We start from the raw sequence: 14305 nt of genomic DNA on the forward strand, positions 1-14305 counted from the left end.
CGGGCGAATCTGTCCCTTGGCTGAAAATTCAATTCAATTCTTAAGAAACGAACCTTGTAAAATGTTCTACAAAACTTCTTTAGATGATTCTAAATTCCACGTTTTGGACCTTTCACATAAAAGAGGAATACCAATGATATTAAATTACTTCCATTACAAATCACTCCTAATCCAGTAACGGAAGAAAAACATAAAGGTATTATGTGTAGTAAACACACACATCCCAGCATGAACATTTGAAGAATCTCAAAAACTAGAAAAAATAATAAACGTAATCCATGTTTTTAAAAATAATTCATAAATGTTCGTGAATTACATCGTTAAAGTTATTGTTTCAAATAAAACTCATCGTTCTTTATTGCACTAAATCATTTATAAGATATTCAATTAGTTTTGAACATGGTTTAAGTCAATTAGAGCTTTAAAACCAACATTTTCGTATGAAATTCACACAAGATTTCATATTGATAATAAATTTTCATTAATCAAGACTAAGAAAATTATAAGTTAAAATGTCGCATAATATAAGAATGTTTTTTAACTCTTTCAAAAGCAAATCATTAGATATCTCGAAACAAGAAATATATGGCTTACACCACTTTCATAATTATTGGCACATTTATAATATATTGAAAATTTAGTAATTTATTCTCACAGTAAAAATAACTTATGATTTTTTTTATTTCTTTGAGTTTTGTAATCATTTTAAAGTTACTTTTAAAACCATTTTACTCTAGGAATTATACATTTATACATACATAAATGCACATTGTTTGAATTTTATACATTTTTTTGCTAGCGAGTGAATAATATTTTTTTCCTTTCTTACAGTTGTGTTGCCAAATACCCAACGCATGCACGTAGTTACTGTGCATAATTGAATACAAATTGTTTATTACGTCAAATATTTGAGAACATAAACTGAACATCCTTCAAAAGGATTCGCAAAGTCCGATTAAATGAAATGCACTTCATTTCATTAAAATTCAAATTATTCCTTATCTGCCTTCGTTCGGCATCGGATGGGAAAAATGTCGCCCTATAAAAGTTCAGTTTATAATACAGTTGGTGTTGTAAAAACGCGAGGGCATATGTGAATAAATCAACAACAACACCTAAAACAACGATAACATAAGTCGGAGGTTGTTCTACGACTCCAGTTCAACTACTAATTTTCACCTTGATTTTATGGCGGCTGCAACAGTGGCCACTCATATTGTCAAAGTCAGCGTGCCGCCTCCAGCTGTTATAGCAAGGGTGACGGAAGGGGCTAATACGCCTGAGTTTGAAGGGAAGACGGGCAAGAGTTGTAGCAGGCTAACGCAAGCCGCCACTGAAATTACAACAACAATTTGTAGTAGCAACTCTAACGTCAAACGCGTACTTGAAGATGACTGTCCCGAGTCATTAACTTCTGATTTGCCAATCTTCTCAGCAACGTCAACCTCGTTAATGTCAACACCGTCTCTTCCGGCGATCCTGAAAACACCAAAACATACCCGAACCCTTAGGCCAACTTTGCCTTCAGAGAAAATACTCCATTCGCCACCTGCGGATATGTATGAATCTTCTAACATTGACGGTGACGAGGAGGATGGTGAAGGGGTCAGTGTGATCAACTCACACGTGTCGATTCAACTCGTCGATAATAGCACCCAGACTGACATACTAAGCGAAGAAGGGCAGTTGATAGGAAACACCAAGCTAGAAACGATTGCAGAAGGCCAGGGAGAACATCTTCTCCAGATGGAGTTGTTGACTTCGAACAACATCGAGCAAAGATATAAATTGATTGGAATTCCTGAGAAAGGCGAAAAGTATAAAATAGTTGCAACTGAAAGAGAATGCGGTGGTGAAAGCGAGAGGGGTGAGGATGAAAGCCATATGCTTTATAGAGATATCAAAGTTTTAAATATGAATCGTGTCTGTGATAACGAATTATCTAGATTCGTTGGAGATGAAATTTCTACAGAATCGAAGAGCCTAAGTGAGTGCGATAATTATCAAAAGCTAACAGAGAATGATTTAGAGACGGATATATGTGAAATTAAGAGTGCAGATAATAGCGCTAATGTTGATGAGGATGGCCCATTTTTAAATACTGAAAGTGCACTCGAGCTTGAAAATTCGCCCGACATAGAAGCGTCATGCGAATTGCAGACTCGCGAGCGTTTGATCGATTTAGAATCAGGTGGATGTACTTGTAATGTTGTGACACAATTTAACTGTAGTGGTGAAGAGACAACAGCGAATTGTACCTATCAGGAGCGCATTATCGATTACGATAATTTCCGAATTATTGAACATGTCATAGATTGCTCACACGAAGGCTACTGCAAACACAGCAGTAAAATGCACTGCACTCGCCCTTGGGAAGATGCCGACACAGAAAACATTGACGAGAGTAAAGAACTAAATTTCGCGTGCCGAGAGTTGGTAGCCTTCATCGGCGAGAGTTATCAGATAATCGATAACGCTCAAAACTCGATGATGAAGACACAGGAGCAAACGAATAACATGGCCACAGTGAGAACACCAATATTGGAGTCGACTTGTCCGTTGAAAGATCTTGATGAAGAAGGGATATATTGTGCTCAAAACGACAGTGCCGGTCACCTAATTTGTGACTCACTAGCTCCAATTCCGTTCAATCATTCTGTAGCCGAAGTTATAGATAATAACAATAATAAAGGCCGCACCAAAGTTGGATTAAGAAACAATTATCCATCTGGAGCTAGTAAATCAATATCAACAACAATTTCAACAACCAGTTCGGTGTCAAATCCTATTGATCCTAACGCTAAAACCGATAAGCGAGGACAAAAACAAGAACAACTGATGGCGAAGGTGCAGCTTCCCACGCCATCTTTGGTTGTGAAGGCGCTAAAATCGAAACTAACGCCACTGGCCCCATCTTTCCATCCGGCTCGAAAAAAACAGTCACCCACCTCTTCGACGACTGCCGCCACGTCCTCCGTGTTTGCCCACGAACAAACGGCCATTTATTACCAACAGCAACCACAGCCACCAAAGGAGCAGCAACAGCGCCTGCAACATACCACCACTACCACTATGTTGCACACGATGAGTCTACTGCAGCATCTGCAAATGCAACAGGAGCAGCAACAGAAACCCCAAGTGTCGCCGATATTGCAGCAGAACTACTCCAAAAATTCCTTTCATCAACAGCAAAACGTCCAGTCATTGCCCCAAAACCTACAACAAGCGTATAATTTTGTGGCTTCATCTTCAGATCATCAGCAGCATTGCGCACATCATGGCAACTCTCTCGGTGTTTTGCCGCACATCCACCTACATAGCTCATCAGGCCCAGCGGCCGTTGCCGCTCCTACATTAACTACTAATGCTTTGCCTATGCCGGTTAGCAATCCACCGCAAGGATCACACCTCTATCCGGTTCAGGTGATTTCGCTGGCTTCACCAGCCACTGCGACCGGCGAAAGTAATAGTAATATTGATGTCTCTCAGCAGCAACAATCGAACACCGCTTCCTCAATAGTGGCCGCAGTGGGCAATGGAGCCACCACGTGGCCCCTTCTGGAAGCAGCGCCTCTCTTCATCGACACCAACGGAGAAATTCGCACTTTTTGCCCAGCGCATGGTCTTCCAACGCTAAATACAGCAGTCGCAGGTGCGGCCAGTTCGAATGGTGTGTCGTTTAATCATTCACATGGCAATATAGCACAGCACCCTCCCGTACCCCGTTATCAACACAGCCTACACCATCAAACGCAACAGTTTTCGTCTACACCTTCCGCATCCTCGCCTTCGATCATGGCTGCCGCCATCCCAGCCGGATCGATCAATGCGGCAAATCGGCTTTTGTTACAACAACAGACACAAATGAAAAACCAAAACCAAAATCAAAACCATCACCAGCAACAAATTCAACATCCAAGTTTCCAGTCACACTATCAGCACCAACAACAGCAACAAAAACAACAACAACTGGAGTCTTCCACCGCACTTCAAATTTCTGGCAAAGGCAAACTTTATCGAGGTGAGTGAACGCTTTATTGCTTGGTTAGGCACTTTTATGTACATCCTATGTACAGCTCACTCTTCCCCATATACTCTCTCGCATAAGTTAGGAATCTGGAGCTTGAAATTGACCATCGTTCGTTAACTACTTATTCGTTCGTTTGCAACAACAAATACAGCATTAATAATGATATGTTGCGGTGGTTGAATTGCATTGAGTCGCTCTACAGTCACCACAACCGCTAGCGGAATTCTTAACCAAGATTTTCCCCCTTTTTATATACGTATATATGTATGTAGATGCAGTGTGGCATCCGCTGGCTTCGGCGCGGCTTGCCAATTTGACTATCAAACCGAAAAGTTATCCAATTATAAATCATGGAAAGTAGATGTAGATGGACAAATGTGAACAAATCCTTTTATTATATTATTTAAATAAAAAAAAATCGCAAATGCAATGCAACATAAAATCGAAAACCCCATAATTATATGTACATATATGTGTATGTTTTGGGAATTCAGTTCCATTAAGTAGGGAGAAATACACTGCCCCTTCAACTAAATACAACCGACTTTCTATGTTGTTATTGTATAAGCTATTTGTTGTTGTATAAAAGAGAGTCTGTAATATTTCGTCTGTTTTTTGGCAACACTTTGGAAGTTGGTTGGGACAGCATAAATTACTTGGCTGCTGCAGTGAAAATTATTACATAGAATGACGTTTATGTACCTACATATGCTTGCCCATGTGTGTTATACATAGTTTTACAAACTATGGAATCTTTGTTGGGCTGAAAATTCGGGAATACTTGTAGCTAATAAATATTTCTTTGTTGGAGTCGAATGCTCGTTTTCATATGATACTTTTGATGCTTATTTTGTGGCGAAATGACAATGGTACCACTTTTAAAGCAAAATGAAGTCATACTTCTTCTTCTTAATTGGCGCTATAACCGCTTACGCGATTTTGGCCGAGTTTAACAAAGCGCGCCAGTCGTTTCTTTCTCGTGCTAACCGGCGCCAGTTGGACACACCAAGTGAAGCCAAGTCCTTCTCCACCTGATCTTTCCAACGCAGTGGAGGCCGCCCTCTTCCTCTGCTACCACCAGCTGGTACCGCATCGAATACTTTCAAAGCCGGAGCGTTTGTATCCATTCGGACGACATGACCCAGCCAACGTAGCCGCTGGATCTTTATTCGCTGCGCTATGTCTATGTCGTCGTAAAGCTCATACAGCTCATCGTTCCATCGTCTGCGATATTCGCCGTTGCCAACGTGCAAAGGTCCAAAAATCTTGCGCAGAATCTTTCTCTCGAACACTCCAAGCGTCGCTTCATCGGATGTTGTCATCGTCCAAGCTTCTGCGCCATACGTTAGGACGGGCATGATGAGAGTCTTGTAGAGTGTTAGTTTTGTTCGTCGAGAGAGGACTTTACTACTCAGTTGCCTACTTAGTCCAAAGTAGCACTTGTTGGCAAGAGAGATTCTACGTTGGATTTCAAGGCTGACATTGTTATCGGTGTTAATGCTGGTTCCTAAATAGACGAAGTCTTTTACAACCTCGAAATTATAACTGTCTACAGTGACGTGGGTGCCGATACGCGAGTGCGCCGACTGTTTGTTTGAAGACAGGAGGTACTTCGTTTTGTCCTCGTTCACCACCAAACCCATTCGCTTTGCCTCTTTATCCAGTTTGGAGAAGGCAGAACTAACAGCGCGGTTGTTAAGGCCGATGATGTCAATATCATCGGCATACGCCAACAATTGTACGCTCTTATAAAAAATTGTGCCTGAGCGATTAAGTTCTGCGGCTCGTACGATGCTCTCCAACATCAGGTTAAAGAAGTCACACGACAGCGAGTCACCCTGTCTGAAACCTCGTTTGGTATCAAACGGCTCGGAGAGGTCCTTCCCAATTCTGACGGCGCTACTGGTGTTGAGCAACGTCATCTTACATAGCCGTATTAGTTTTGCGGGGATACCAAATTCAGACATCGCGGCATACAGGTAACTCCTTTCCGTACTGTCGAATGCAGCTTTGAAATCGACGAAAAGGTGGTGTGTGTCGATTCTCCTTTCATGGGTCTTTTCCAAGATTTGGCGTATTGAGAATATTTGGTCGATGGTAGACTTTCCAGGTCTGAAGCCACACTGATAAGGTCCAATCAGTTGGTTGACGGTGGGCTTCAGCCTTTCACACAATACGCTCGCTAGAACCTTATAGGCGATATTTAGAAGACTAATCCCGCGGTAATTGGCACAAATTGCAGGATCGCCCTTCTTATGGATTGGGCAGAGCACACTTAAATTCCAATCGGCAGGCATGCTTTCATCCGACCATATTTTGCATAGAAGCTGATGCATGCACCTTACCAGCTCCTCGCCGCCATGTTTGAATAGCTCACCCGGTAGTCCGTCGGCGCCCGCGGCTTTGTTGTTCTTTAGCCGCATTATCACTATTCTCACCTCGTCATGATCGGGTAGCGGAACGACAATTCCGTCGTCAACGATTGGGGTATCGGGATCTTCACTTTCTCGGTGACATGCGCAGCTGTCACTGTTCAATAGGTTGGAGAAGTGTTCCCTCCATAATTTAAGATTGCTCTGTACGTCAGTCACCAGTTCGCCGTCTTTGTTCTTACAGGAAAACGCCCCGGTCTTGAAACCTTCTGTAAGCCGCCGAACTTTCTGGTAGAATTTTCGGGCGTTGTTCCTGTTGGCCAGCATCTCAAGCTCTTCGCACTCACGTATTTCGGCCTCTCGTTTCTTCTTTCGGATAATACGTCTCTCTTCCTTTTTCAGCTCTCTGTAGCGATCCCACATGGCTCGCGTTGCGCCCGATCGCAGCGTGGCTCTATAGGCGGCATCCTTTCTTTCTGCGGCAGCATGACATTCCTCGTCGTACCAATTGTTTTTTCGGGCTCGCCGGAATCCGATTTCTTCTTCGGCGGCGGTACGTAGAGAACGAGAAATGTTGCTCCATTGTTCGTGGATGCCGGTTTGTTGGGCAGTGCTCTCCGAGAGCAGGAGTGAGAGTCGAGTGGCGAATCTTCTGGCTGTCTGTTGTGATTGCAGCTTTTCGATGTCGAACATTCTTTGCGTAGGTAGATGCACGTTTTTTGCTGCACTGAGGCGGGTGCGCAGTTTGGCTGCAACAAGGTAGTGATCCGAGTCAATGTTGGGTCCTCGGATCGTACGTACATCTAATACACTAGAAGCGTGTCTTCCATCTATCACAACATGATCGATCTGGTTTCGTGTTTTTCGATCAGGAGACAGCCAGGTAGCTTGGTGAATCTTCTTATGCTGGAATCTGGTGCTGCAGACTACCATGTTTCGGGCCCCGGCGAAGTCGATCAGCCTCTGTCCGTTACCGGATGTTTCGTTGTGCAGGCTGAATTTTCCGACTGTGGGACCAAAAATTCCCTCCTTGCCCACCCTGGCGTTGAAGTCGCCAAGCACGATTTTTATGTCGTGGCGGGGGCAGCGCTCATAGGAACGTTCCAGGCGCTCATAGAAAGAATCTTTGGTCGCATCGTCCTTCTCTTCCGTCGGGGCGTGGGCGCAAATTAGCGATATGTTAAAAAAACGTGCTTTGATGCGGATTGTTGCGAGACGCTCGTCCACCGGAGTGAACGACAGTACTTGGCGACGAAGTCTCTCTCCCACAACAAATCCGACACCGAATTTGCGCTCCTTTACATGGCAGCTGTAGTAGACGTCGCAAGGTCCTATGGTTTTCTTTCCTTGCCCCGTCCATCGCATCTCTTGGATGGCAGTGATGTCAGCCTTTACTCTCACGAGGACATCAACCAGCCGGGCAGAGGCACCTTCCCCATTAAGGGACCGGACATTCCAGGTGCATGCCCTCAAATCATAGTCCTTAGTTCGTTTGCAGGGGTCGTCATCAGTATAGGGAGGTCTCATCCGAGGCTTTTTTAAAGTTGTCAAATGAAGTCATACACTTCGTATTAAAACTATCTATCCTTATACATCAAGGTATGGAAGTGAGTTCGAAGCACGTAAAAATATGTCCTCTAAACAGATCCATGCACTGATACTATAATATAATTTATTAATAGGACTATGAATAAGTTCGTGCGGTTTTTTTTTCGAAATTTGAAACTTTATTGACGTAAAATGGTTACAAATTTAATATTCAAAGTATTGTCCATCGCTTACTACTACTTTTTCCCATCTTTCTGGCAATTCACGGATTCCCTTTGTGAAAAATTCGGTCGGTTTTGCCGCAATCCACGAATCGATCCATTTTTTGACTTCATCGTAATTACGGAAGTGCTGGTCAGCCAGGCCATGTTGCATCGATCGGAAGAGATAGTAATCGGATGGCGCAAGGTCTGGATTATACGGCGGGTGGGGTAGGACATCCCATTTGAGCGTTTCTAAGTATGTTTTGACCACTTGTGCAACATGTGGCCGAGCATTGTCATGTTGCAAAATAACTTTGTCGTGTCTATCGGCGTATTGCGGCCGTTTTTCTCGCAGTGCTCGGCTCAAACGCATCAATTGTCGTCGGTAGACATCCCCCGTAATCGTTTCATTCGGTTTCAGTAGCTCATAATACACAACACCCAGCTGGTCCCACCAGATACACAGCATAACCTTCAGGCCATGAATATTCTGCGCCGACGTCGATGTTGAAGCATGGCCAGGGTATCCATACGTTGCCCGACGTTTTGGATTGTCGTAATGGACCCACTTTTCATCGCCAGTCACAATTCGATGCAAAAAACCCTTTCTTTTGTGCCGTTGAAGCAGTTGTTCGCATGCCATAAAACGGCGTTCAACGTCTCTTGGCTTCAATTCATACGGCACCCAATGGCCTACCTTTCGGATCATTCCCATGGCTTTTAAACGTTTGGAAATGGTTGATTGATCAACTCCCAAAGTTTTTGCAACCTCTTCTTGCGTTTGAGCCGGATCTTGATCGAGCAATTCCTCCAATTCGGTATCCATGAACTTTGGCGGCGCACCCTCGCGTTCTTCGTCTTCCAAGCCAAAATCACCACTTTTAAAGCGTGCAAACCACTTCTGGCACGTTCGCTCAGCTAGAGCATGCTCACCATAAACTTCCACCAAGATACGATGACTTTCGGCTGCTTTTTTCTTCATATTAAAAAATTCCCCGCAAAAACACATTATTTGGCACGAAATTCGACATTTTCAAGTGTGGTAAAAATATTGTTGTTTACGCTTCAAATAAAAAACTTATACTGACGTTTGTGCCTTACGACAGTAGCTCTCCAATGAATGTTTGGAAATGTGGATCGATGGAATAATAATCAAGTTACGCCATCTGTTGTAAAACCGCACGAACTTATTCATAGTCCTACACTATAACTCATTCCTTCGGAGAAAACCTATTGCGGCTTTAATCACTTTAATGCTGACAAATGATATGAAAATTATCACAAAGGCAACTGGTGGAGGTTTATACATGAATTATTCGCATGGACTTCATATATACTCATTAAAAAATTAGAGATAAATCAACAGCTTTTATTCATCAATCAATTAACTTATCGAAATATAATTGGCATATCTTTCCTGCAGGTTTTATCAATTCTTAATTGATTGGAACTTTTCCGCATATTTCTCATTAAAGATATGTCTTTAGTTAAGAGCAAGAACAATCTAAGTCGATTCTACAAAAAAAAACTATACATTTTCTATTTAATTTTACTCCCTTTCTCTTCTTTCTGCAAACTTTTTGACTCTCTTCGTAACGTTATTCCGTTATCATCTTCCTTTCATTGATTTTATATGATGATTTAGCAATTAATTTTATTTTACCCTCTACTGGCCATCGCGTGCTGTTCAAGGTGCAATCTTGTATTCTGTAATTCTTGGTCAATGTCCACGCTTATGCTGAAGACATCCAGCCGTGTTGATCATGTTAAAGATTTACAAATGCTTTAAAATTGACACTCATCTGTCCGCAATTTCACAATGATTGTGTTTGGTGGCCACCGTAGCCGAATGGATTCGTGCGTGACTACTATTCGGAAGTACGCAGGTTCGAATCTCCATGCATTTGCCGTTCGGAGTCGGCTTAAAACTCAAATACCAAAAAAAGGTGTAAGCGCCAATTATATATATATACATATGTCTATGGATGTATGTATATATTCATATGCATTTCTAAATGAGAATTGAAACTGAAACTGTAGATTATTACGTAGTTTACTGCTGATATAAGCGATTTGAGTTGAATGCGCTTAACTAAAAATACACAACCTGATTAATAGTGTTACACAATAAAATAATAGACAGTGTCAGTGGATCCCTAGGACTTGGGAAATCTCTGCCAAAGGTTCAACTAAAAACACAAACAAAGCAACATAAACATATTTGTATCAAAATATGAAATGAAACCTTTTATATATCAGAATAAATTAAATATATTTACCTAGATTCGTTGGAATCACCCATTTCGTTTTTCCTTCAAAATTTTCACTATAACCTGGCAGTGTTGTGAAGCGGCTATGTATGCAAAAAATATGAAAATTATAGGCATCTCGGTTGCAAACAAATGCAGGTTATGTACGAGTACATACTTGGAAATTGCTTTTGTTACTTCAGAAGCCCTCTTATTTGAGCACGCCTGACTATACCTACACAAATGTGCAAGAGCATAAGTGTGCAAGATTGACGTGATTATTCATACGCATCAATCTCTAATGGAAGATGCAGGTCTAAAAAGACTGTGAAACCATTAAAATTGCCAAGCAGGAGTTGGTGCAGCTGCTGTAAAAGTTTATTTTATGGTAATCGACTGCACACAAACCACATCTACTTTGAAGCTTCGGAGAGGATGCAATCGAAGCATTTTTTCTCAAGCGCCTCTACCTCTAGGTACACCACATTAAGTCATGGACATTTCAGCAACATTTTCTTACAAATGCTACGAGAGAAAGAAACAAATTGTTAGAATGAGATGTTCATGGGGGACTTTGGCCGTTATTTCCAGACAGCAAAGGAGGATGTACACATAGTCACTCAAAAAAAAAAAATGAAAAATTGTAATGCAGATATAAACCGATTGCCTCTAAATAACCAATAACAAAGCCGGTCGATTTCTAAAACGGTAGCTACAACGCATACTGGAGTCAAAATTTCAAAATGGTACAGGCCAAATCCAAATAACTGTTGTTCATTTAAACTATGTATTTTTCAAAAATAAATTTACTTATATATACATTTGTACATGCGGAAGTACTTCGTAGATCACCAATAGGATATTTCTCTCAAAACGCATATCAAAAGGCAATCCCCCCATGGTGGATTGATTCCACGTTGTAGGGAAACTCGTTGTAGGAGTATTCTCGTATAACTCGTACCTTGGTCCCATAGGTTTCAAGTTTTTGTTGTAGGGAAATAAATTTCCCTTTTTAACTTAGGTCTTATTTTCCTTCCACTTGTCATGGTTGGGAAATCAATATTTTATTTAATAGAGAAAAACGTATGGAAAATAAGATTTCTTTACCTTTCAGGACATATGTGTATGTATAATCAAAATCTTCAACACACTAACACTTCAAAAACTATGGAATGTTACATTGAAGAGCAAAAGAAGAAACTAATGATCACAAGTTATGAAGAGTCATCCTAATGAAAATACATACGTTCATACGTATATTATACAGGGTGGGCCATATAGCGTTTGCTTTTTGAACCACCTATTTTTTTGAGAATGGTAACACAAATGACATGTCAAATGTGTTCATAATTTACTTAAAGGTTTGACATTTACGACATGGGACGCTATACGCTTGAACAAAATTGGGAAATATTGAAAACCTATTTCCAAAGTGGTGAGTCTTCTTCTTCTTCCGCGGTTACAGTAAATGGCGAGCGTTACCGTGACATGCTCGACGAGTTTTTGTTTCCAAAAATTGAAGAGGATGACATGGACGTCATTTGGTTTCAACAGGACGGTGCAACTTGTCACACTGCCAAAGTTACACTCGAACTTTTGGCTACCGTTTTTGAAAACCGAATAATCAGCCGAAATTCCGATATCAATTGGCCGCCTCAGAGCTGTGATTTAAGCCCGTTGGACTATTTTTTGTGGGGAGCCGTTAAGGACGAATGCTATGCGAACCATCCAGAGACGATTGATGCTTTAAAACACGAAATCGAAATTGCCATTCATGAAATCGGAGCCCAAACAATCGAAAATGTGCTTAAAAATTGGGTAGATCGAATGGCCTACTGTAAAGCTAGTCGTTGCAGTCATTTGAACGATATTATTTTTCATTCATAAAGGACAGGTTCAATCTTCAAAATAAAAAAAAAAGTTTGAAAAAATATTGATTAGTTCTTTTTTATAGCCGATTCAAAAAGCAAATTTTACATGGCCCACCCTGTACTTAAGACATTAAGTGCGTGTGTATGATTCCAGAAGATATTGGACAAAACTTCACACTTTTACGCCCTTAGTGGCAACAAAATTTGAACATTTCAAACGAGACACAATGTTGCATCAACCTTGACCCGTTTTTATCTTGTCTACCTTTTCGTTGGCGTGTGCCTCCGATTGTGTGTGGTGGGTGGAGTATTGGCGCCAGTTGTGTTCTAGATTCGCTGTATATTTTCCGACACAAGTGTGCTTGTGTGTACACACATGCACCTATATAATACGAATACATAGTATTTATAAAAGTACGCAGGTATAGATAATACATCGATTCGTACATTACCTCAGAAACTATCATCAACGAATTATTACGAATATGTTTTAATAGAAACTTTTTCTTTGTTACTTTCCGAATAAGTGCTGGCTGCAATGACGATTGATGATCATACACTAAATTTTATTCAGCGTAGTGATTTACCGCGCTGAGTATTTGATTCAAAGAAATCTAAGTTAGGATAAAAGGTTCACGCTCGGAAAACAACCTTAACTGATTAATGGGAAATATTAGAACATTATTCCTTGGGGATAGCTAAAAAGGCATACCACTGTTTTAAATAATTTGCAATATAGTTTTCATACCAAATGTAGAAAAAAACGCGTAAAAAAACTTTAACAAGCAGCCAGTTTTAATAGTCAGTCCTAGTTCAAATTTAATTGATGATTTTTATTAATTGGCATACCCTTTAACTAACATTTAAGAAAAGTGCGCGGACAGCAAACCGAAAAGTATTTATTTTTAATAATTTTTAAAATCGAATATATCGAAAACGGTTAGGTTTTGATATTATGCCATATAAACAGTCCAATTGGAAATTACCTAAATAATAATACCTTTAAATATCTAGGACGACATTTCCACTAACCCTGTGTAGTTCACAATTGAAATGTTTAAGCCACTTCGACTATGTTCAAACCGACAAATTAGTTGGGACAATTAAACTTTGAATTCCATTGGTATTCACGCACATGCAATTTAGCTTAAACAATTAATATTTCACCGCTAAAGGTGTTTTATTTTGCTTGTGAGAAATTCCCTGTGAGGAAAATGGGGGAACAATTTAACATTAAAACGATTTTTAATAATTTATAATAGATATTTTGAGCTTTCCCAGTCAGTACATTCGAGTTTTGAGTGCAACCTGGCTAGATATACTTAGTAATTCGTTAAAGTTTAAGGAGGCAGCAGTTATTTCTCTTTGCAGCATTAGAACAAAATGTAACTCTATGGTCAATTGCACTGCGTTCTTCCACAGCCCACGGAGCTCCTCCACTCGCTTTAATCACAAATTGAGCACAGTGACTTCACCCCCGTCATTCTATCCCAATCTCTCTCTTTTCTTAAAAAAAAGAATATTCTTAAAATATACTATTTTCACTGAAAAATCTTTGCTTTGTGTTGTGATTTTAGTTTTCATGATGTTCTAGTTTCTCATTCGACAGACGTTGAATAACACAGAATATACAGGGTTGCTTAGGGTATCTGATCGAGCTAGTAAACAGAACCGTTTATTACAACAACAAAAGAAACTGGACGAAAACAAAACGCAAATACTGCTGATGACTTAATCAATTTCTTTATCAATTCTTATTTCTACTTTATTCTTTGGTTACATTAACCTAACCTCGCATTTCATTTTGGTATACAAAAGCTGACTAATTTGATACTCTTTTTTGTTCTCTCACTTTCTCTACGTTTACGTCACGGCGATGTTACGTTCATTTTTCCGCTTCAATATGGGCAAACTTATGTGCTATCATTGTTGGCCATCCTGCTGAGATTCAGCCCAAAAAATCTTAGTTACCATTTCTCAATGGTCAAAATCACCTATCTAGTCTATTTTCGATGAGAGTGGCCATGGATAT

At 40.5% G+C, this 14305-nt stretch overlaps 1 protein-coding gene across 2 annotated transcripts in view; it reads left to right on the forward strand.

The window, feature by feature from the left end:
* Positions 1-14305, forward strand: part of LOC129247295 (fibronectin type-III domain-containing protein 3A) — a 124948-nt gene that overhangs the window by 16673 nt on the left and 93970 nt on the right. For both annotated transcript variants that reach the window (XM_054886361.1, XM_054886362.1), the window contains exon 2: positions 832-4021. In XM_054886361.1, the coding sequence (XP_054742336.1) occupies positions 1189-4021 (2833 nt within the window). In that variant the 5' untranslated portion in view covers positions 832-1188. The remainder of the gene's footprint in view (positions 1-831; positions 4022-14305) is intronic.

The sequence above is a fragment of the Anastrepha obliqua genome, chromosome 5, assembly GCF_027943255.1.
Source record: "Anastrepha obliqua isolate idAnaObli1 chromosome 5, idAnaObli1_1.0, whole genome shotgun sequence".
Taxonomy (NCBI): Eukaryota; Metazoa; Arthropoda; class Insecta; order Diptera; family Tephritidae; genus Anastrepha; species Anastrepha obliqua.